The 23724-nt window shown below is 36.7% G+C and overlaps 1 protein-coding gene across 1 annotated transcript; it reads left to right on the plus strand.

Moving 5' to 3' along the window:
* The first annotated feature begins 244 nt into the window (after window positions 1-244).
* LOC114758214 (uncharacterized mitochondrial protein AtMg00860-like) lies at window positions 245-23521 on the plus strand. Its single transcript, XM_028947238.1, has 2 exons — window positions 245-626; window positions 23400-23521. The coding sequence occupies exons 1-2, from the start codon at window positions 245-247 to the stop codon at window positions 23519-23521; spliced, it is 504 nt and encodes a 167-aa protein (XP_028803071.1).
* The last annotated feature ends 203 nt before the right edge of the window (window positions 23522-23724 follow it).

Here is a 23724-nt window from a genome sequence, read left to right on the forward strand (position 1 = left end):
TGCCATCAGTTGAGGATTAAGGCAGAAGATATCCTAAAAAACTACCTTTCGAATAAGGTATGGGTATTACAAATTTTTGGTGATGCCATTTGGATTGACAAACGCACTTGCTATATTCATGGATTACATTAATAGAATCTTCCAGCCATATCTGGATCAGTTTGTAGTGGTATTCATTAATGACATCCTAGTGTATTCCAAATCACCAAAGGAACATGAATAGCATCTGTAGATTGTATTAGGCATGTTGTGGGCAAAGCAACTGTATACTAAATCGAGCAAATGTGAGTTCTGGCTAAAGGAAGTAAAGTTCTTGGGTCGTGTAATTACCCGAGATGGAGTAGCGGTGGACCTAAGTAAGATAGAAGCCATGTTGAATTGGGAACGACCCAAGACGATAATCGAGGTGAAAAGCTTTCTGGGACTGGCAGAGTACTATAGGAGGTTCATATGGGATTTTTCTTGGATTGCCCTACCGCCGACCAAGCTCACATCGAAGAATCAATTGTTCGATTGGAATGCTAAGTGTGAGGCTAGCTTTCAGGAGTTAAAGCAAAAATTGACCTCGACTCCCATGCTGATAATCCCCGATCCTATGGTGCCAAATGTGGTGTATACAAATGCGAGTAAGCAAGGATTGGGATGTGTGCTAATGTAGTAGTGTTGAGTGGTTGCTTATGCCTCATGACAGCTAAAGACTTATGAGGAGAGTTATCCCACACACGACCTTGAGTTGGCAGCAATTGTATATGCCTTGAAGATCTGGAGGCACTATCTGTACAGGGCAACCATCAAACTATATTGTGACTATAAGATCCTCAAATACCTGTAGGAACTGAGGAACATGACTAAAAACTCAACCATCTATTGTAGAGATATGTGTTAAGAGGAATGGCATGGATTGATGATTTGATGCTCAAGGATTGGGATGACTATCAGGTTTCAATGCGATTTGGATAATAGTGGATCACGTAACAAAGTCAGCTTATTTATTGGCCACCAAGAAAGAGTAATAACTAGAGAAGTTAGCAGGAATTTATATCAAAGAAATTGTGTGGTTACACGGAGTACCCGAGATGATCGTATCTGACAAGGACCCATAGTTTCTCTCTAAATTTTGGAAAATTCTATAAGAAGTCATGGGCACTAAGCTAAGTTTCAGAACGGCTTATCATCCTTAAACTGACAAATAGATAGAATGTACGATTCAAACATTAGAGGATATGCTAAGAGCTTGTGCCCTAGATTTCAAAGGGAGCTGGGATAAGTACTTGCTACTAGTAGAGATCATCTATAACAACAGTTACCATTCCAGTATCTGGATGGCTCCTAATGAAGCTTTGTATGAGAGGAAATGTAGATCCTCATTGTGTTGAACCAAATTAGGAGAAAGGAAGATGTTTGGCCCTAACTTGGTAGAACAAACCTCACAACAAGTTAAAATTATTCGGCAAAGGCTACTTATGGTGCATAGTAGGCAAAAGAGCTATGCCAATACACGAAGAAAGCCTCTAGAGTTTGAAGTTGGAAACCATGTTTTTCTTAAAGTTTCTCCAACTACTAGCATAGGAAGGTCAATCAAAGCATGTAAATTGACGCCTAAGTTCATCAGACCCTTACAAATCTTATCAAGAGTCAGCTTGGTAGCTTACAAAATGGCCCTACCCCCTAATCTAAGCCAAATTCATCATGTTTCATGTCTCTGAACTAAAAATGTACTAGCTGGATCCTCTCATGTCCTAAAATACGAGGACATAGAGCTGCCAGATAACCTTATCTTCGAGGTGAAGCTGGTAAGAGTGATAGATCGGTAGATCAAGCAGCTGCGAAATAAGGCTATTTCAAAAGTTAAAGTCATCTAGAGGGATCTAACTCAGGAAGAAGTCATATGGGAGAAGGAAGACGACATGAAGGCTAGATATCCAGAGCTATTTAAATAAGGTATGTTTCTAAATTTCAAGGACAAAATTTATTTAAAAGAAGAAGGAATTATCACATCCAAAGAAATTTCACCTAGACATAGGAAATTCAAAATTTAGATGAGGGTCAATGTAGAAGCTACACGGGAGACGAAACAACTTTTAAGGTGAAACCCTAATAAGGTCTGGGCTAGCATTTTTGTAATTATCAGTCTAGGAAGGGCAAAACAAAAACATTTCAAAAAAATTCTAGAAAATTCTTCAAAAATAGGAAAAATACAAATTAGAAGATTTGGAATCTCAGTTGAGGCCTGAAAGGTGGAATTATTATGAAAATTAATTATTATGGAATTTCCCGAAAACAGAGGTTTTTCAGGAAAATATTGAAAAATCAGAAAAAAATAATTATTATTTAAGTAGTTAGATGGCTCAATAATTCTGGAAAAAAATGAAAAAATCATCTAAATATTTTCTTGAATTTATAAAATTAGTTTTAGGCCTTGGAAGCTCAGGAATTAATTTTAGAGAATTTATTTTCTCGCAGTGACAAAGATAGAGGCCTAATCGGAGAAAATTCAAAACAAATATCTAGAGATGGTAAAAAATTCTGAAAATTTTCAGATCATGTTCTCATATTAAAATCTGAATTATCACAAAGAGAAATGAATTTTTGGAGGACTAAAAAATTATGAATATTACTAATGAATAGTAACCGATAAAGTGTCGAAATGGTTTGGGATTTTGATTTGGCTTGTGGGCCATCTTTTTAGGCCATACTAAGCCATGTGTGGGGCCCATATTTCGTGCAGGTTCTGGACCCTACTATTTTTAATTAAAATAAATCCAAAATTAGTGGATAAATGTTGGAAAATTCTAGTGTATGGACAGTTGGTTAAACCTGAAGTTATGATGCATTTGATGGTTGCCAACTCACCTTAATTTCTAGCATTTTGTGCATCTAAAATCAGGGGAGAGGGGCTGGCTGGTTGGTCTATAAATACCGCTCCCTAAAATACAAGAAAAAAGTTAGAAAATTGGAAAAAGAGGTGAAAGTGCTGCCACTTTCATTTTAGAACAAGGAGACTAAAAATTTTGAGGTATTTAGGCCAGGAATCATTCATTTTCTATTAAGAAAACATCAAGGTATGTTTAAGCCTCCTTATCCATAAGTTTCAAGCTAGTTTAGTTAGGGTTTTTGGCTTGAAAAATTAAGAAAAATTGCTGTCCATTTCAGTTTGAACATGTGACATTTAGGGGAGGATAGAAACCTCAAATATCAAGTAAAATAAGGTTGTGTAAGTGTGGTGTATAGAGTGGTTTTTGGAAGAAAATCCAGTTAGGGTCCTACATGTTCATTTTGACCAAGGGTAGTAGTATATGCTAGAGGAAATTATTTTGCATTGATTGGATGATTCCAATGGGTTTAAAATGTGTTTTTGTGTGGGGATATGCTAAAGGGAAGTGTGTAAAATCATTGAAATAAAAATTAGAATTTTTGGAAGTTTGAAACCCCATATTCGGCCAATATGATTTAATGGGGAAGGAGTTTGATTTTTGAAAAAATAATTAAATATTTAGAGTCCCCATGAAAAATTGTGTAGGATTAGGCCAAGAGATCAATGATTCTAAAGAAGGAATAATATTGTAAAAATCAAAAGAAAAGGAGAGGAATGTTAAGTTTAAATTAAAGTGTTGTGTTTAAGTTATTAGTGGTTAATGTAGCTTGTGTTTATGCTTGAATCAATAGGTTTTGTAAGGAGGAATTAAGGAGAATCATAACCCCTTGAGGAGGCCAAAATTACCAAGTGATAAAGGTAGCATTGAATTATAATTTGATTGTTTATCTTGCTTGTTTAATGTGATTATGTTATTTGCTTGGATTGAGGAATTGTGTTGTGATCTTGGTTGATTGGATGACTTTGGTTTATGCTTTGGCCAAATGCATTGAATTATGTTATTGTGGAAGTGTTGGTGCTCCTCTCCTAGCATGATATTGAGCATGATTTTATGTGGCTTGAGGATATCTTGAAGTTTATAACATGTCACATTGTGGCTTGCTTAATTTACATGATAATTATAGTTCAATTGCTACTGAGATTGTTTTGAAATCTCATTCCTCCTATGTTAATTTATGTACCAAATAGGGATGGTTCATCTAATGGCAAGGGCAAGGAAATGGTATTGGGATGAAGGAGCATTATGGAAGTCATGATTTTGAAAAGTTATGTAAAGCTTTAGTAAACTTCATGTTGAGTTGTAATGGAGCATGGATGATGATATAATGTAAATTATATCTTTATGACATGACCTAATGTTGAAACATTAAGTGGTTAGAATGTCCAATTGGTATGGAAAAAGGAAAAAGAAAATAAAATTCAAGATGATGGAGAATAAGGGATAAAAATACCCTAAATGAGGTTAAACTTGTGACACATAAATAATAAGCAAATGGATGAATCTAGGCCTGAGATTTTATGGGCATTTAGATCTCATTTTACCTTTAAAACAAGTGGTAAACAATCAAATTTAGAGTTTTCTTCTAAGAGTTATGGCCTTTTAAATTTGGGCTAAAATACTAGAAATTCAAAAATTGACCATATGAACAGTGCACTTTGTTGATTTTCTGTGCTGTTCTAGATGGAATGAGTCCAATGAATATTTTTCCTCTAAAGAACTCTCAGCAAGCTTCAATAGAAAATTAGAACCACCTCATTTTGATTTTTTTAAAGAAAAATTAACCTAAATTCAGATGAATAGTGTATAGACAGACTAGCGAGGAAAATTTTAGTTGTAATGGAGCATGGATGATGATATAATGTAAATTATATCTTTATGACATGACTAATGTTGAAACATTAAGTGGTTAGAATGTCCAATTGGTATGGAAAAAGGAAAAAGAAAATAAAATTCAAGATGATGGAGAATAAGGGATAAAAATACCCTAAATGAGGTTAAACTTGTGACACACAAAATAATAAGCAATTGATGGAATCTAGGCCTGAGATTTTATGGGCATTTAGATCTCATTTTACCTTTAAAACAAGTGGTAAACCATCAAATTTAGAGTTTTCTTCTAAGAGTTATGGCCTTTCAAATTTGGGCTAAAATACTAGAAATTCAAAAATTGACCATATGAACAGTGCACTTTGTTGAATTTTCTGTGCTGTTCTAGATGGAATGAGTCCAATGAATATTTTTCCTCTAAAGAACTCTCAGCAAGCTTCAATAGAAAATTAGAACCACCTCATTTTGATTTTTTTAAAGAAAAATTAACCTAAATTCAGATGAATAGTGTACAGACAGACTAGCGAGGAAAATTTTGGAATAGAAATTTTTCACTCGAAAATGTTGGGAAACATGTTATAGTGGTTTCGATTGACATATAATGGGGTGTTAAAGGAGGTGTTACACATGTTCCTTTTTGTACCTAAAGAAGATAAAGTAAAATGGCAAGAACAAGATTGGAGCCTGTGCAAGGGAAGCATCTGATAGACCTCCTGTTGACCCTATTCAAACAATAATGAAGAGACTAGAGGAACAACAATAGACTATGCAAGAGATACAAGCTGCACAAGGATCAAGATGCTACTGTAGCTACAGTAGTAACGACAGCAATAGCACAGTTACAACACCTGGGCAAGGAATAGCCGGGACGACCCCAACCAGTCTAACAACCCCAGCAACCTCAAGCAGGGACTATTGAACAAGCACAACCCGCTGTAGAGCCTGATAGTTTGTAGCAATAGATAGTACATTTTGTCAAGCATCATCCCCCATCTTTTTAGGGAACTCTAGATGTACAAGTAGCTGATAACTAGATAACTCAGCTAGAAAAGATTTTTAAAATCCTCGAGTCCTCGTCGCAAAAAAAGGCCTAGATGGCCATATATAAGCTGGAGGGGGAAGCAGATCAATGGTGGAGGAACACAGAGCTAGTCCTCCAGGCCCATGAGAACCCAGTCAATTGGTAAGTATTTAAGGAGTAGTTTTTCCTAAAATACTTTTACTGATCTGTGAGGGATGAGAAAGAAGTTGAGTTCCTTACCATAAAGCAAGCGGCCAATTTTGATAAGTAGTTAGCCAGATACATCAGTTGTCTTGTTACTCTACATATCTTCAGCATATAAATGATGAATGCTAGTTTACTGAGAAATGGTAATGGTTTGAGACCCAAGTTGAAAGAGAAGGTAGCCCCACAATAGCTAGAGGTGCTCAATAAGGTAGTAGAAGTCTGCTAGATCATGGAGAACAACTAAAACCATCATGATTTGGCTAGGACAACCCTGAGAGTCAATAAACCTGCTGCAAGGTTGTCATGTCCTTCATTAAACCACTTTTAGTATACATTTAAAAGTATTATAGTTCAACCAAATCATGAAACGAGCCTATAGATTGAAAATTTATAATTGATTACTCAGGTTACTGTTTACTTGGAAAAATCCAGATTTTTAGTCCATATTTGAAAAATCATAACTAATTATAGAAAAATCATATTGAGGTGGTTCAAAATTTTATTTGAATCTCTTTCTATTCTCTATAGGAAAAAAATATAAAACTAGACTCAACCTTGTCAATTCGTACAGTTATTACATAAAATTTACTGTTCATTCAATAAAAACTGTACTTTCAAGATTCTCTACCTTAATTTTGATCGAGCGTAACTCTCAGAACACACATCTATTTTAAGTGATCTGCCACTTACTTTAAAGCTTAGGATGTTTATTTTAATCATACCAGTTTACATGGGCAGATTCAATTATTTGCTTTACTTCCACTCTGTCTTAAGTGCATTACTCATTTAGGGATAGTTTATCCCCTTAACTTGTATTAATAAATCATAATTAATTATTTCCATACATAATCTTATTCTATCGACCCATAAACTATTCCCATGCAGCATTATAGGCAACCATACATACCGTTATCATCATTATCATCATCGTCATTTATCATCACATACCATTAGTGTTGCTTCTATAACATACATTGTTATATACATTATACAATGTAATACAATATATTCTTAAATTCTTTTCCTCTTTTCCCTACTTCCACTTCATGTATCCTTTGCTTGATCATTATTACCTATTAGGATTAGTTAAGGGAGATTGAGATTTAGGATAATCCTATTAGTAAACATTACCATTATGCATGCAAGATGGATGCAAGTGGATGATATGCTTACTTGATATAACTCATGCTTACATACCACATATTCTCATGCTCAATATTTCATATTAACATGCATAGACATGGAAAACATCAAAGAAACAGAGCATCATACTAGCATTAACATCTCATAACATCATCAAATCACATAATACACATGAACACACAAAAGATTCACATCATACACATCAAGCACACAAGAAAGTTAAGTTCACTACCTTGTAACCTTTAAGCTTTTCTTCTTGCTCTCTTTACTTTCCAACCACCATGATTGCTTGAAAAACCTTACCATTCCTCTTTCTTAGTGTCTCATGGCCCTAATTTCACAATACACATTAATAGGAAATCCATTAAGACCATAAAAAAGCATTAACCATCTTAACTCTTAAATTGGTTCCTCTTTAACCTTAATTTTTATTTTCTTTTCTATAGCCTTTAAAATCATTCTCTTAGTCATTTTCTACTCAATTGTTCATGAGGAATCCAAATATGAGCTTAGATTTTATCAAAATCTAACTCCTTCCCCTATTTCTTACCTTGGCCAAATGGTTTGCCTGTAGGGTCTAAAATTTCTATTTTCAATTCTAATGCTTCCAAACTTGTTTTCTCATCTTTAACCCACACAATTTTTCATTCTAAATCCATTAGAAGCATCAAAATCATCAAAATCCAATCCTAAGGTATAGAACTCAGCCTGACCAAAATGTTTCCTTAAGTTACACAATCATAAAATTCAACCAACTTCAGCATAAAACCACTTGATTCTTGTTCCTTTCAAGCCTTTAAACATTATTCTAACATCAATTTCATCCCCCCATACTTAAAAATTTCATGTAGCATACCCCCCAGGGTTTCAAGCTTCCAAAAACCATTAAAATCCATGACCAAACTTAATAATAACAAAGGTAGTGAAAACTACATCAAAAACCATGAACATACCTTGTTTTAGAGCTTGATCTTACATAGGATCACTTGGTCTTTCTCTTCCCTTCTTATTTCTCTCTCTAGAATCCATTTTGCTAGAGTTTTCCCATTATTTCTTGAGTCTTGGATGAAAATGAGGGGAGGAAAGGGGTATTTATAGAAAACAAGATTGAATCTTGGCCCTTGATCATGTAAATAAGTGGCTTGATCTTGACTGTCCATTTTGCCTCTTGTCTTGTGATGATATGTGTCCTCATGACATCATGCTTACGTCATCTTGCATACATTATCAAGCCACATGTCTTTAATCCAATCGTACACGTCTCTTGCATCCGACTGTACACGTCTTGCATCCAACCCTACACATGTCTTTCATCTAACTTTACACTTATCTCTTTCATGTCCCTTCATCATTTTTGGCATTAAAATGTAGCCCCTAGGTATTCCTCCACTATCTTGTCATTCTATACCGTATCGATACTTTTTCAGGTCTTGACTTACCCAGGATCATTGGGATATGTTTTGACTCTATTTTATCACCTCAAATAAGTCCACATAGCATTTTATAACATGCCTAAAGAGAAAGTGATGCTTTTCCTCTATTCTTCCATTAAGACAATTAATAATATTTATTTCGGAGTAAACTTGACCAAATTCTATCTACCAGTCCGTGACTCTGAGAATCTGTCTTTAGGTACCAATACTGTTTATTCATCATGGGGAATTTCTTTGATTTTTCTTAAGTTAAAAGTCAACCTCTAAACAGTTTACTTTGACTTTTTCCGGATAGCGTATAAATAGCCTTTAAATTCTATTAAAGCTGGTCTCTTCACTTTCTGGGGATGGAATTATTTTTAAAACCTATAATAATTTCTCAAGTATTTTCCCCTATTTTGTCCAATTGTTTCAGGCCTCCCTGTATTTTAAATAATTTAATTTCTGCTTATATTCAAAATTAGTCAAAACCTTGAGAATTCCATAAATTCCTTCTAGGGGCATTTTCATCATTTTTAGTCTCATATGAGCCTCTGGACCTCATTCCTATTTTTCTGAAGTATTCATGCCTACTTTCCATCTCTACCCTTTTTGGCCTGAAACTAGGAAAATTTGTGTTTTAGGTCCTTGTTCGGGTTTAGCCTCAAGAATCCTCTTATTGAGGTTCCTAGCATAACCTTTCACCCTTAATTACCTCAACTCATTATACTAGACCCTAAACTTCACATACAAGTCTTAACATACCATTTTGTATTTTTTAGGATTTTTTAGGATTTTCAGGCATGATTTTCATTTTTGCCCTCACCAGCCCAAAACTTTACAAAATTATGATTTTGCTCTGGTTTGGCTTAACCTCATAATTCATCTCATTGAGGCCTCTAGCATAACCTCTGGCCAATATTCATCTCCATTTCTCATTCCTAGGCCTTAAGACTTTATCCAAGTCTCTAGCTTCCTCTTTTCTCAACCCTAGAAAACTTTTGCCTTGCAGTTTAGTCCCTGAGAATCCTTCTATCATTTCAGGGAACTCCTGGGACTCCTGCTATAAGGGGTCTGGTAGCCTATCCATTTCAAGCTAATTCTAGTACTTCTACGCCCAAAATTCAGGATGTTACAGAGGTCAGGTCAAAAAGGAACTTCCTATAGTGGTAATAGGAAGAGGAGGAGGCCTTGTTTTTCAAGGAGGTTGAGACGAGGAGGAGGAACAAGGTGAGGAGGGTTTGACAATAGCCGCCAAGGAAAGGAATATGAAATTTATGGTAAGAAACACATAGACTAGCCATGCTTGATAGGTTAATATGTGTGGTTCAAATACGAGAACCTAGGATACTTTATTGGGGAGTTCCCACAAAATGTAGACAGTTTGAGGCCCCAGGCTCACTGATTAAACCCAATTGTTCTATGTTATTTCATATCATTTTAAGGGTATTTATCATAGATTTTGGCTCCTTTTGATGATAATTGTGCTTAATTTAGATTAAGAGTCCTTACTTTGAGTTAGTGTCTTTTTGAGGGTAAAATTGTCATAATTGGTTATTAATTGTATTCAGTTGATTTCTAGGACAATTGATGCTTCAAATTGTTGCTTTTTATTGTAGGACACTTGAGAATTGGAGCCAAGATCAAAGACCAAAGGATGACACAACACAAGATCAGAGTATCAGCACTAACACAGTTCGCCGCGGCGCCAAATTGAAATCTTACCAGTAATGTCTCGGGCAGAGTTCGCCGCGGCCAACTTACAGCTTCGCCGCGTAAAATCACAAGATAGGCAGAGCTCCTCTCGGGAATGCTTCGCCGCGATGAAAGACTCGTATCAGTAACGCCGGATCCGGATTAGAACGTGAAAATGGAGGCTCTAATCATATGATCCGACCCATATGGACCCTTTAAACCCTTAAAAACCCTATTTTCGGGGGAGAACTCCATTCTATCATCTACAATACCTCTATTCTCCCATCCTCTTGCCTCTCCACCTCCATCTTCTTCCTCATCCATTTCCTTCACCTTTTCTTCATTTCATCTTATTTCCTTCCACTCCCAGCTGCCATGGTTGATAGATTCACTTTGGTTAGAGTTTTTCTTGAAGCTATGGAGGGCTAGGGTTTATCAACTCTTGAAGAATAGTGGTATGGCATGAGTTTCTAGACTTCAAAGGGGAGTTTAGTTTCAGTTTTCAATTTTTAGCTATGATTTATGGCTTTCTAGGTCTAAGAGTTGTAAATTGTTAGTTAAGAACTTGGGATTATTACTGTAATCATTGGTTAATGATTAACATTTGTAATTTGGATTGATTGATGTTGAATTTTGTGCTTTAATATATGTAGTTGCATATATGCTTATTGTAACTCTCATGATTCTCTCCTATCTTGCATGGTTATGTTTCGGTACTGAGTTGATTGTGTGCTACATTGAGCCAATTGCATGATCATTTCAAAATTACACATTAGGGAAGCTAAACAAAGTTTTCATTGATGAGTTCATTAATGTAAGCTTTGGACTCAATTAGTTATTGAGGTTCTTATTAAGAAAACCTAATGGATTTGTGAAACTCTCAATGTTTAAGTGAACTATGATTGCCATCAAAACCATTTTCAAGAGATTTCCTATCAATCATTTCCATTCCATCATTATTATCTTAAAACACCAAAAATATAGTATCTTAGGTTTTTTTTCATTGCATTCAATTTTGGCACACTTCATTAAATGTTAAAAACCCAAAACCCCATTTCATTGCATTGCATGGCATTTAGTCTAGCTTAGGTAATTAATAAAGGCTCCCAAAAGTGAAACAACCTGAGTTTGCACTATACTATATAGCTTGGATTTATTTTTGATTCAGAACCCCAAGGCAAACGACAAAAGGCTCTCGTCACTCACAGTAGGTTGTTCGCCCTCAATAAGGAAGAGGCAAGTAAGTTACCTGAAATGATCCAAGGTACGATCAGTGTAAATTGTAACATCCTGACTTTTGAGCCTAGAAGTACCAAAATATACCTTATCTGAAGAGCTCTGGATAACTGTTCTTTATGTCATCTTCCTTCTTCTAAGTTGCTTCTTTTTTGTTAAACCTTTTCAGATCACCTTGACTATCATAATGATCTTATTTCACAGTTCCTTAATCTGTCAATTTACGATCCTGGACAATTTTATCTTAAACGTTAAGTTATCTTACAGCGCAATATCTTCATATTTCAGAATGTGAGAGGGATCTAGTTCATACTTCTTTAACTAAGAAACATGGAAGACGTCATGTATCTGACTGAGATTAGGGGGTAGGGCCAATTTATAAGCTATTGGTCCTATCCTTGAGAGAATTTGGAAGGGTCTAATTATAACACCTTACGTTTGCGACCTTATATTATGCCAAGTTAAGATAATCAGAAGCGCAATCTCAGGTTACCGGGTTGAATAATCTGAGTTTAAAAATTTCTTTTCCCGCATTACTATTCACTGTAACCTTAAACTTGGCATAACTTTGGAAAATCATAACTAATTCTAGAAAAATCAAAACAAGGTCCTTCTAAGTCTCACTCGAAGCTCTTAACATCATCTATCAAGGAATTATGACCTCAGGTTCCTCTTTAATCAGAAACGCATCCGATTTTAATTTCAAAAAGTACTGTTCATTTGGTCATTTTTCTATTTTTCAGGATTTTTGCCTAACTTCGGAAAGGCATAACTTCTTACACAGAGCTCTGATTGTGATGCTTTACCACTCATTTTAAATGGAAAAATAAGATCTATTTGCATCCCAAATTTTAGGGAAAAAGTCAACCATTTGACTAGGGTCTTAATTGGTCAAAGTTTGGTCAAATTTAGACCATTTTTATCCCCCTTTTTCACTAATTCTAGCACCATTTCGTTTTTCACTATAAGCATACCATAATCGCATATAAAGGTACTCTACCATTAATATACATCCAAAAAGGGTATCATATTATGCGTTCATGATCAGAATATGCTTACATGGCTTGGAAAAGAAAGGTTTAAAACCATATAATACAATACGTAGATCATAATTTCCTCAAGCCATGATTACTTCTTTTCCCTTCTCCTTGGAAGTAGTGGCACCTAGGATATCATGTTGTAAGAGGAATGAGATTTCATAGAAATCCCAGTAGCATTGAACATACAACCATCAGGTCAACATGCATAAGATGTCATGCTACATGCAGTAAAATAACATTGTTAGTCTTTATGCCATGCCATAACTATTCTGTATCCATGTCATCATATCATGGAGTATATAATCATTCTAGCCAAAACTCAATCATGCAAGAGCCAAGGCATACATTGTAAGGAGTTCACATCATCTGTACATAAACATTCTCATGGCACATAAACACACATAGCAGAAACACTAAATGCAGGTCAACAAAATAATTGCAAGTTCACGCTACCTCGGTTCCACGCTTACTGTTTCCTCCTTGTTTTCCTTGCTTGAGATCCTCCTAGGTTTCCAAAAATTGCCTATCAACCATACAGTAAGGGTATGGTAAATTCCATATCCAGTATACAATTATTTCTCAATATAATACAACCCTTGTGCCTTTCAATTTATAACTTCTGTATACCTTTCCTAATCCTTTGACTTTGGTTTGACCAAGCTTTAATCCTCAGTTAAGGTCTTGGAATTCTTCCTTAATCCATGATTAATCATGCTTTCTTGGTTAATCACTAACCCTTAATCCTTAATCCAATATTTAATTAAGGTCCTCAAGTCACATAGTCATTAGTACAACATAATCCTCTAAGATTAAGTCACTAATCCCTTATGGATTAACCATTAATTATTCTCTAATCAACATGATTAACATTTAATCATTCCTTAATCAACATGATTAATCATAATTAATCATCCTTCAATTAGCATAACTAATCACTAATTACTAATTAATCAGGGTAGCTAACCTTAATTACTTACTAATCTTTAATCAAATAACATGATTAATCTTAGCTATCACTAAACCATAATTAATCAAGGTAATTAATCCTAATCTTCCTCAAATAAATAATTAACTAAAAATAATTAACACTTAGGGAGGTAAACATACCTTAATTAGCCCTTAATCGACGATTAGAGGTGTCTAACTTTGCTTTCTCCCTTTCTCTCTCTTCTTTCTTCCTTTCTCTCTCCTAGAACTCAAGAACATAACATTCCCTCACCAAGCAACCATCTTGGCCGAAATGTTCATGAGGGGGGTATTTATAGGCTTTGATTTTTCAAAATTCCAAGAATGCCCTTCGGGAAAAAGATGCGATCTCGGCCGTTCATTTTTTCCACTTTACACATGGACAAATCCTAGAGCACACAACACAAGAAATTGACACATGGATGGACACCTAGTCACCATGTGATTTTCATGTGGTAATAAAATATTATTTTAATGTTTTGTCTCTTATTTCCCTTTATGCCCTTGAACAATTTGGAAAATTCCAACTTTGTCCTCCCCCTATTTTTGGCTGAAATATTACTCTAAATATTGGAAGAAAAATGACTCATCCAATATTCAGTGCAATCCACTGATTATTTGTGTATTTTCGGTCCGATTTTCAACAATCCTGTCTAATTTACTGTCACAAAATTTTTATTTCAACACCTCCTTAAATTCCCCTCATTCCAAGGATATTCCATAATTTTTCTCAAGTTTTACCTCTATAATTTTCTAAATTTTATTCCGTCAAAAATCAATATTCTATCGATAATAATTCGGTAATAAATATTCTTTAAGCTAATCTCTATACATCCAAAGGTGGGAAGTAATTTTATAAATTAGGATAATATGTCACATAATTTATCCCTATTTTTCCTTGAATTTTTGAGGCCTCCATATATTTTAAATAATGGAAATTGGCTAATTTTCCTTAATTAACCAAAAATTCCAATAATTACAAATAGTTCCCTAATAAATTATTTTTAATCCTATATTCACCTTCTAAGCCTCAAACGTTATTCTATACCCTCCTTTCTATTTTTCATGATTTTCTGGGAATTTTTAGGAATTTCAGACATTATTTCCAATACTGCCCTTTCTTGAGCGATCTTTTCAAAAATGACCGTTATGTCCCTATCCTGATTTTTCCTCATAGCCTGAATCCTCTACCAGTCTACTATACTATTTGACCTTAGTCAGTCTCAAATCATTCATCAATTAGGATAAAATTATCAGGGTGTGACACTGATAAATTTGGGTGTTAGCTTCCATGCTTTCAATGACCTTACAACCCTTGTTATTGGAGATACTTTTAAGAATATATGATCTCCAACTTTGAATTCCAAAGGCTTTTGATGGACATTGGCATAACTCTTATTTCTACTCTAGGTTGTAAGTAGTCTCTATCTAATCATCTTTATCTGCTGCATTATTTGTTCCACCATGTCTAGTCCATAGATCATTCTTTCCCCTAACTCTATCCAACATAGTGGGGATCTGCTGATTGAGCTCAAGATATTATTATCTTTTCATTTCATTATCCATGATTTTGTGATATTTTCTGGCCCTTTTTAATGATAATTGTGTTTAATTTAGATTAAGAGTCCTTACTTTAAATTAGTGTCATTTTGAGGATTAAATTGTCATAATTGGTTATTAATTGGACTCAATTAATTTCTAGGACAATTGATACTTCAATTTGTTGCTTTCTATTGTAGGACACTAAAGATTGGGACCAGAATTGAAGAACTCAAGGCACAAGAAGCAAGAAAGGATCCTCTGCCTAAGTTCACCACGGCGAAAATCATCTGTTGAAGCAAGGCTCTCTGCCATGTTTCACCGCGGCGAACCTCTCATATCAGCAAGTCTCAGACCCGACCATTTCGGAAAATTTTGACCTACCCATCCCCAGAAACTGACCCATGCACGCAATTTTCGGGTTAGAAACCCTATTTTGGGTATGATGAGGTCAGACTCTCATTATTCAGCCTCCACCTACGTTTCTATCATCTTCTTCTCTCATCTCTCCCTCAGAAACCCTAATCCTCCATTTCCATTTCTTCCATCTGCTACTGTCATGGCTGAAGAACAATCTCTAGTTGGAGCTGATTCAAGAGCTATGATGAGCTAAGCCTCTCAACTCTTGAATATGATGGAAGAAGCATGAGTTCCAAGAGCTTCAAAGGGGAGTTAGCTTCATCCATAGTTCTAGTTCTTTATTTATGAATTTCTAGGTCTTAGGATTTGTAAATTTGGGCTGAACTATTTTGATTATGGTTTTAATCAATTCTGGATGATTATCTTGTGTATTGGATTAGTTAATGTTGAATTTGAGCTTCAATATATGTGGTTACATGTATGTTTCTATGCAACTCTTTTGATACTCTCTTTCTTGCATGGTATTGTTTGATTGTTGAGTTAATCTAGGCTTGCATTAAACCAAGTGCATTAATTAATCTTAATACACACACTAAGTGAGCTTAATAGGATCTTATGAGATGGGTGGCCATTGATTGAGATCCTAGACTTAAAGAGTTCTTTAAGGTTTTTCCTTTAGAAAACTTGGTGATTTTTACTCCCAAAATTATTTTGAACTATGATTGCTTCAAAGCCATTTTCAAGAGATTACCTTCATTAATTTTCACTACATTACTACTATCTTAGAAAAATCCAAAAACATAGTAACTTAGATTTGATTTAATTGCATTTAGTTTTGGCACATTTCATTAAATGTTAAAAACCCAAAACCCCCCTTTTTCATTACTCTGCATAACATTTAGTCTAACCTAGATAACTAACTAAGGCTCCCAAAAGAGAAACGACCCGAGTTTGCATTACTGCATAGCTTGGATAAATTTTTGAGTGAGAACCTCTAAGCGAACGATAAGAAAGGCTCTCTTTCAAGTGGCGCCGTTGCCGGGGAGCCAAGAAATTGGTTCTCTAGGTTAGCTTGTGCTATTTGATTGTCAATTGAAGTTTTGATCTTTTTGGGTAGCATTTAGGGTAGTTTAGTTGCATATTTGTTCATAGTATAGGTTTTCATCTTGCATAGCATCAAAATTTTTGGAAATACAAACAAATATACTGATTTTCTTGATTTTCAGCATCTCTCACGTTGCATCAGTGAAGTCCAGTATCTGATAAGCATTCTGTCAACTTTCGCCGCGGCCAACATTCCCTTTCGCAGCGGCCAACTTTTCGAATTACTGAGGGAATCCTCTCGGGATACTTTCGCCGCGGCCAACTCTTTGAAAAAAACTGAAGGATTTCTCTCGGGATACTTTTGCCGCGGCCAACCTCTGTTTTCGCTGCGGCCAACTCCCTGCAATCAGATATCTGGTCTCCTCTGCCAACTTTCACCGCGGCCAACATCTTATTTCGTCGCGGCGAACATTTCTGGAAGTTTTAAAACTTACACTTTGCTTCTTTATCTGTGCATACATACTCATACCCACCCATACATACTCATACTCATCCATACACTTGCATACTTAACCATACACTTGCATTCATCACATTGCATGCTTTTAGTTGACTTTGTGTGCTGCAAGTCAATTTTGTTTGCTCTTTCTCTTGTGACTTTTATCTTGCATGCCACGGAAAACAAAACTTGTGCCCTATAACCCTGAGATTGAGAGAAGACTCAGAGAGATAAGAAGAGAGAAAAGAATTGAGGGGACAAGTGAGTTGGTGATTGAGCAAGAGAATATTTCTGTGGAATCTAGCTTATCTAGTAGTGAGAGTGAACCTACTGACCAAGAGATAATGGCTGAATTACCACAAAACCAACCTCATCCTAACCCCAATGCCAACCAAGTGAGGAATGGAGGCAATGGAGGCAATGGAGGGAATAGAGAACAAGAGAGAGTAGGAGAAAATAATGGAAACCCTAGGAGAAGAACAATTAGAGAAGCCACAACTTCTGATGTAAATTTTGATCCTTTTACTGCGGCTTGTCCAAATTTTGAAGTTAACTTTGAGATTAAAGGTTTATTGATTAACTCTCTTCCTAAATTTCATGGCTTGACAGGAGAAGACCCATACCTCTATCTGCAATCTCTTTCCATGATTTGTCAGAGTATGAAGCCTGTGGGAGCATCATTGGACCAAGTGCTATGGAAGTTTTTCATCTATCCTTGGAAGGCAAAGCTAGGGAATGGTACATGAGCCTTCCAAGACATGTAGCTGATGCATACCACAGTTGGGGGAACTTAAGGAAGGCATTTTTGGAGAAATACTTTCCGGCTTCTCGTACTTCATCAATGAGGAAGGAGATTTATTCTGCCAAGCAAGACTACGATGAATCCCTTTATGATTACTGGAATAGATTCCAAGACCTACTTTCAAGATGCCCACATCATCAAATTCCGGATGAACAACTGGTGCAGTACTTCTATGATGGGTTGAAGAACCAAGAGAAGGGTATGTTGGATGCTGCATCAGGAGGATCTTTGATAGACTCCACTGCTGAGGAGGCTTGGGATTTGATAAAGAAGATGGCCCTGAATCATCAACAACATGGTGTGAGAGATACTAGAGGAGTACATGAGATGGGAGCTGCTTCGGTGCACAGTAGAAGAATGGACGCTTTGGAATCAAAAGTAGATTCTTTGGGAAGCCAAGTGACATCTCAATTGTCTTTGATCACTGCTGAATTGAAGAATATGAGTGTGCATCGCCCATCCGCTCCTATGGACATTACAGCACCTAGTTGTGAAACATGTGGATCAGTCATGCATATTTCTAGTGTTTGTCCAGGCCGCTATGAGGAAGTGTCTGCAGTCTTCCAAGGCCGCCCAAATCAAAAGTGGGACCCCTACTCTAACACTTACAACGAGGGATGGAAATCAAACCCTCGATTGGGCTGGAGGAATGATGATAGTAGACCTCCAAACAGATTTCAGAAGAGTGGAGGAGCTGGTCCATCTTCAAACCAGTTCCAAAACCAGTCTCAAGCCTTGGCGGTCCCACCTAAGGATGAAACAAATCAACTCCTACAAAATATGATGGCTTTAATGAAGGAAGAAAGGGCTGCTAACGCTACTCAGTTCAACTCCTTAGCTTCACTAATTCAACAAGACTCATCCAAGAATGATGCTAGATTTAGTGCTTTGGAAAAGAGAATGGAGCAATGGGAGACTAAATCTGAGAACATTAACTCCTATGTAACTCAGTTGTCCAACAACATGAGTGAACAACAAGCAAGGAGCAGTGGCACAATCCCCTCCAACACGGTTATCAATCCTAAGGGCTTGAATGCTATCACCCTTAGGAGTGGGAAGCAAGTGAAATTCAGAGAAGAGGAGGATGAAGTTATAGATGAGGAGATCTTGTGTGATGAGTGCCACAAGCACATTCAAAAGAGAAGCAGTCTGAAAGCTTCAAGGAGAAGAGGCTAAAGCTGAAAGAAGCCTCAAAAGAACATGATGGCAAGGGGACAACTGTGGAATCTGAGCCAAGCAATCATGGAGCCTCAAGCAAGGAAGGTAAGGAGGTAAACATCAATGAACTACCTTTCCCTAATGCTTATTTGAAAAATGTGAAAAAGGGTAAGGAGAGGCAAGATCATGAGTTGCTTGAGACATTTAGGAAAGTAGAAGTGAATATACCCTTGCTTGACCTGATTAAAAAGATTCCTAAGTATGCTAAGGTCTTAAAAGAATTATGTACTCAAAAGAGGAGATTTAAACCTAATGAAAGAGTCCAATTACCCTCTAATGTGTCTGCTTTGTTTAAACCCCAAATTCCTGTAAAGTGTCAAGACCCTGGATCTTTCACTATCCCTTGCACTATAGGAAAGGTTACTATAGGGGGGCCTTGTTAGATCTAGGTGCAGCCATTAATGTCATGCCTAAGTCCGTATACACCTCTCTAGGAGTCAAGACTCTTAAGTCTACCACTGTTGTGCTCCAACTAGCTGATAGGACTATTAGGTATCCTGAGGGCATTATTGAAGATATTTTAGTCCAAGTTAAGGGATTGGTGTTTCCTGCTGATTTTTATGTGCTTGACATGTCTTCTGAACGTGTGAATGATGCTACACTCATCCTTGGTCGACCTTTCTTAAGGACTGCTAATACCATGATTAGCATGAAAGAGGGCACCATAACTATGGAGGTGGGTGATAATAAAGTTTCTTTTAACATGTATGAAGCAATGAAACATCCTTATGAGGACTATTCACTTTTGGGGGTTAACATGATAGACATTGCTGTTGAGGATGCATGCACTGAAGTTGAATTGAAAAACGACTCTTTCTATTCTGATATTTATACTGATGAATCTAATGATGAGGATGAATCCATTTCTTCTTTTTCATCTCTTTACTCTACACCTTCTTCTTGCTCATGTGGTGGTAAAGTTACATGCCTCGATTGCACTGTGTTTAATTGTATGCTTTCCATTCCACATGCATTTTCTGTTTCCTCCCTTGACTCCAAAGTAGACTTTGATTCCTCTATTGTCAGTGATAATTCCCTTGGGGAAAGGTTTTCTGTTGCTATTTCAGATATGGAGGAAGAAGTCATGGAGGAGATTCCCTTTAAGGCAGTTGCTGTAGATCAACTAGAAGTTGGTTCAACGCTTGGAGAGGAGCTATCTGCAAGGTTGAGGAACTCTCACTGGTTGAAGGAAAGGGGAGTAATCTTTTCTCTCTTGAACTTCATAAACTGATTCCCTCTATTGTGCAACCACCTACTCTTGAGTTGAAACCCCTACCCCCTACTGTGAAATATGCTTTTCTAGAGTCTGATGAGCGATTACCTGTCATTATAGCTAACTCTCTGTCTAAGGTTGAGGAAGAAAGACTCCTTACTGTATTGAGAGAGCATAAGAGGGCTATTGGGTGGACTTTAGCGGACATTCCTGGAATTAGTCCAGCCATTTGCACACATAGAATCTTGCTTAGTGAAGGTTCAAAATCAGTGAGACAACCCCAGAGAAGACTAAACCCCCTGATTCTTGATGTGGTTAAGAAGGAAATTACCAAACTTCTAAGTGCTGGGATCATCTATCCCATATCTGATAGTGAGTGGGTTAGTCCAATACATGTAGTGCCTAAAAAGAGTGGGGTTACTGTGGTTAGAAATGATAGGGATGAGCTTATTCCTACGAGAGTTCAGAATTCCTGGCGTGTGTGCATAGATTATAGAAAACTCAATGATGCCACACGGAAAGATCATTTCCCTCTTCCTTTCATAGACCAGATGCTTGAGAGACTTGCAGGCAAATCTCATTACTGTTTTCTAGATGGTTTCTCTGGGTACTTTCAAGTACCTATTGCACCGGAGGACCAAGATAAAACCACTTTCACATGCCCTTTTGGCACCTTCGCCTATCGTAGGATGCCTTTTGGGTTATGTAATGCTCCAGGGACTTTCCAACGTTGTATGATGGCTATATTCTGTGAATTCTTAGAGGAATGTATGGAAGTCTTTATGGATGATTTTACTGTTTATGGTGGTTCTTTTGATGATTGTCTTGCTAGTCTTGAAAAAGTTTTAAAAAGATGCATTGAAAAGAATTTGATTTTAAACTTTGAAAAGTGTCATTTTATGGTCAATGAAGGGATAGTGCTAGGGCATTTGATTTCTAAAAAGGGAATTGAAGTTGATAAAGCTAAGATTGAGGTTATATCTTCTTTGCCTTATCCTGCTTGTGTTAAAGATATTAGATCATTTTTGGGTCATGCGGGATTCTATAGGCGGTTTATAAAAGATTTTAGCAAGATTGCTTTACCTCTCTCAAAGCTTTTACAAAAAGATGTGAAATTTGATTTTGATGATTCTTGTAGAGTTGCTTTTGATGATTTGAAGTCTAAACTCATTTCTCCTCCTATTCTTGTTGCACCTAACTGGACCATGCCCTTTGAAATTTCATGTGACGCTTCTAATTTTGCTGTAGGAGCTATGTTAGGCCAGAGGGAGGAGAAGCTCTCAAGAGTCATTGCCTATGCTTCGAAAACACTGGATGCAGCTCAAGTCAACTATACAACAACAGAAAAAGAGCTATTTGCAGTTGTTTTTGCTTTAGAGAAGTTTAGACCTTACTTGTTAAACTCTCATGTGACTGTTTTCACTGATCATGCAGCTGTTCGCTATCTTCTTAAGAAACCACAATCGAAGCCAAGATTGATTAGGTGGACATTACTTCTTCAGGAATTTGACATTGAAATAAAGGATCGAGCAGGGGCTGAGAACCATGTAGCCGATCACTTAAGTAGGCTACCTGATGATACACGGGGAGTAGACTCTTCTGAACTCACCTGTGATTCCTTTCCTGATTCAGTATTATGTGCCTTAGCTGTTAAAGAGCCTTGGTATGCGCATATTGTTAATTATCTTATAACTGGACTCACCCCTCCTTTCATGTCTAAATTTCAGGCACAAAAACTTCGAAGCGAATCGAGACACTACATTTGGGATGCCCCTCACTTATGGCGGATATGTAGTGACCAAGTTATAAGAAAGTGTGTGCCTAGTGAAGAGTTTGAGTCTATCATTGCAGCTTGCCATTCAATGGTTTGTGGTGGTCATTTCAGTGCAAGGAGAACATCTAGGAAAATTCTAGATTCTGTTTTTATTGGCCAACCCTTTTTAAAGATTCTTATGACTTTTATCGGTCCTGTGACAAATGTCAATGTTTTGAAGGGTTAGGTAAAAGACACTAAATGCCCCAACAACCTTTACTTTTTTATGAAATTTTTGATGTTTGGGGAATTGATTTCATGGGCCCATTTCCTCCGTCCTTTGGTTTTATATACATTCTTCTAGCTGTTGATTACGTTTCCAAATGGATAAAGGTTGTACCTACTAGGAAAGATGATGCCCAGGCGGTTTCTAAGTTTCTTAAGTCCAACATTTTCTGTAGGTTTAGGATTTCAAGGGCTGTGGTGAGTGATAGAGGTACACATTTTTGTAATAAGGTAGTAGATAACTTGTTTTCTAAATTTGGTGTCACCCACAAAGTCTCCACTGCATATCACCCCCAAACCAATGGCCAAGCTGAAGTTTCAAATCGAGAGGTAAAACAAGTACTGGAGAAGATAGTCAAACCATCCAAGAAAGATTGGAGCCTAAGATTAGAGGAAGCATTGTGGGCCTATAGAACTGCTTATAAGTCACCTATTGGAATGTCTCCTTATCGCTTAGTCTTTGGCAAAGCATGCCACCTACCTATAGAATTGGAGCATAAAGCATATTGGGCAGTCAAACAATGTAACATGAATTTGGAATCTTCTGGGATGGAGAGGAAGTTGCAGCTGCAAGAGTTAGAGGAGTTGAGATTGGAGGCTTATGAGAGCTCTCAACTTTACAAGGAGAAGACAAAACTCGTGCACGATAAAGGTCTCCTAAGGAAGAATTTCAAGGTAGGAGACAAGGTACTGGTGTTTAAGGCCAGATTCACTTTTAAGCAAGGAAAGTTCAATACCCGCTGGGATGGGCCTTACACAGTCACAAAGGTGCATCATTTTGGAATGGTGGAGCTTCTTAATGAGGAAACTGGAGCAAAGCTTAAAGTTAATGGCCATCAACTGAAGCTCTACCATGAGAACCAAAAGCCTCCTTAGCTCCCTGGTCGTTTCTTTCCTTCACTCATTTACATGCTTTTGCTTAATTATTAATCTTGCTATGTTTTGTGCATTGTATGTTGAATGAGTGTGGGGGAGAAACCCTTTTCAGTAGGAAAGTAGTGTAGTTATTTGTTAAATTCAATAAGACCCCCTGGAAGTTTTGATCTCTGTCCTATCTTATTTTGTGCTTGATGATTTGGTGTTTGGAATGAATTATATGATTCAGATTGATTGAGAAAATTTGTATGTGATATACTGCTTAATCATGGAAATTGTTGAACACCTCCTGATCTTTTTTGAGGCATTTTAAAGTTTTTGAAGTATCCAGCCTCGTCTATTGTTTGTTGTTGTGTTTCTCTGATGTTTGAGTGTTGTCTGTATTAGTCTGTGACACTTCGCCGCAGCCAACCCCTGTCTTCGCCGTGGCGAAGTGGTTCGTTGTCTCTTGTGTTGCTCTCGATGATGTTTCGCCCTGGCGAACTTATGATCCTGGGCAGCAGCTGTAGTTTTAGTTCTTGTGTTTCTGTTATTTTCTTTTGTTTCATTTGTTCTGAGGCTGGATATTTCTGAACCTTTATTGTGCTCCTTAGTCTTGAACTTGTTTAGATGGATGTTTCTTAATTGGTTTGTTATGATCTTTGCTTTATTTTCCCCCTGCTTCATTTCTGGTATTTGCTGTCATTGATTCTCACCTTGAGGACAATGTTGT

This window comes from Neltuma alba, unplaced genomic scaffold (assembly GCF_004799145.2).
Source record: "Neltuma alba isolate B1F8T4 unplaced genomic scaffold, ASM479914v2 tig00010676_pilon, whole genome shotgun sequence".
NCBI lineage: Eukaryota > Viridiplantae > Streptophyta > Magnoliopsida > Fabales > Fabaceae > Neltuma > Neltuma alba.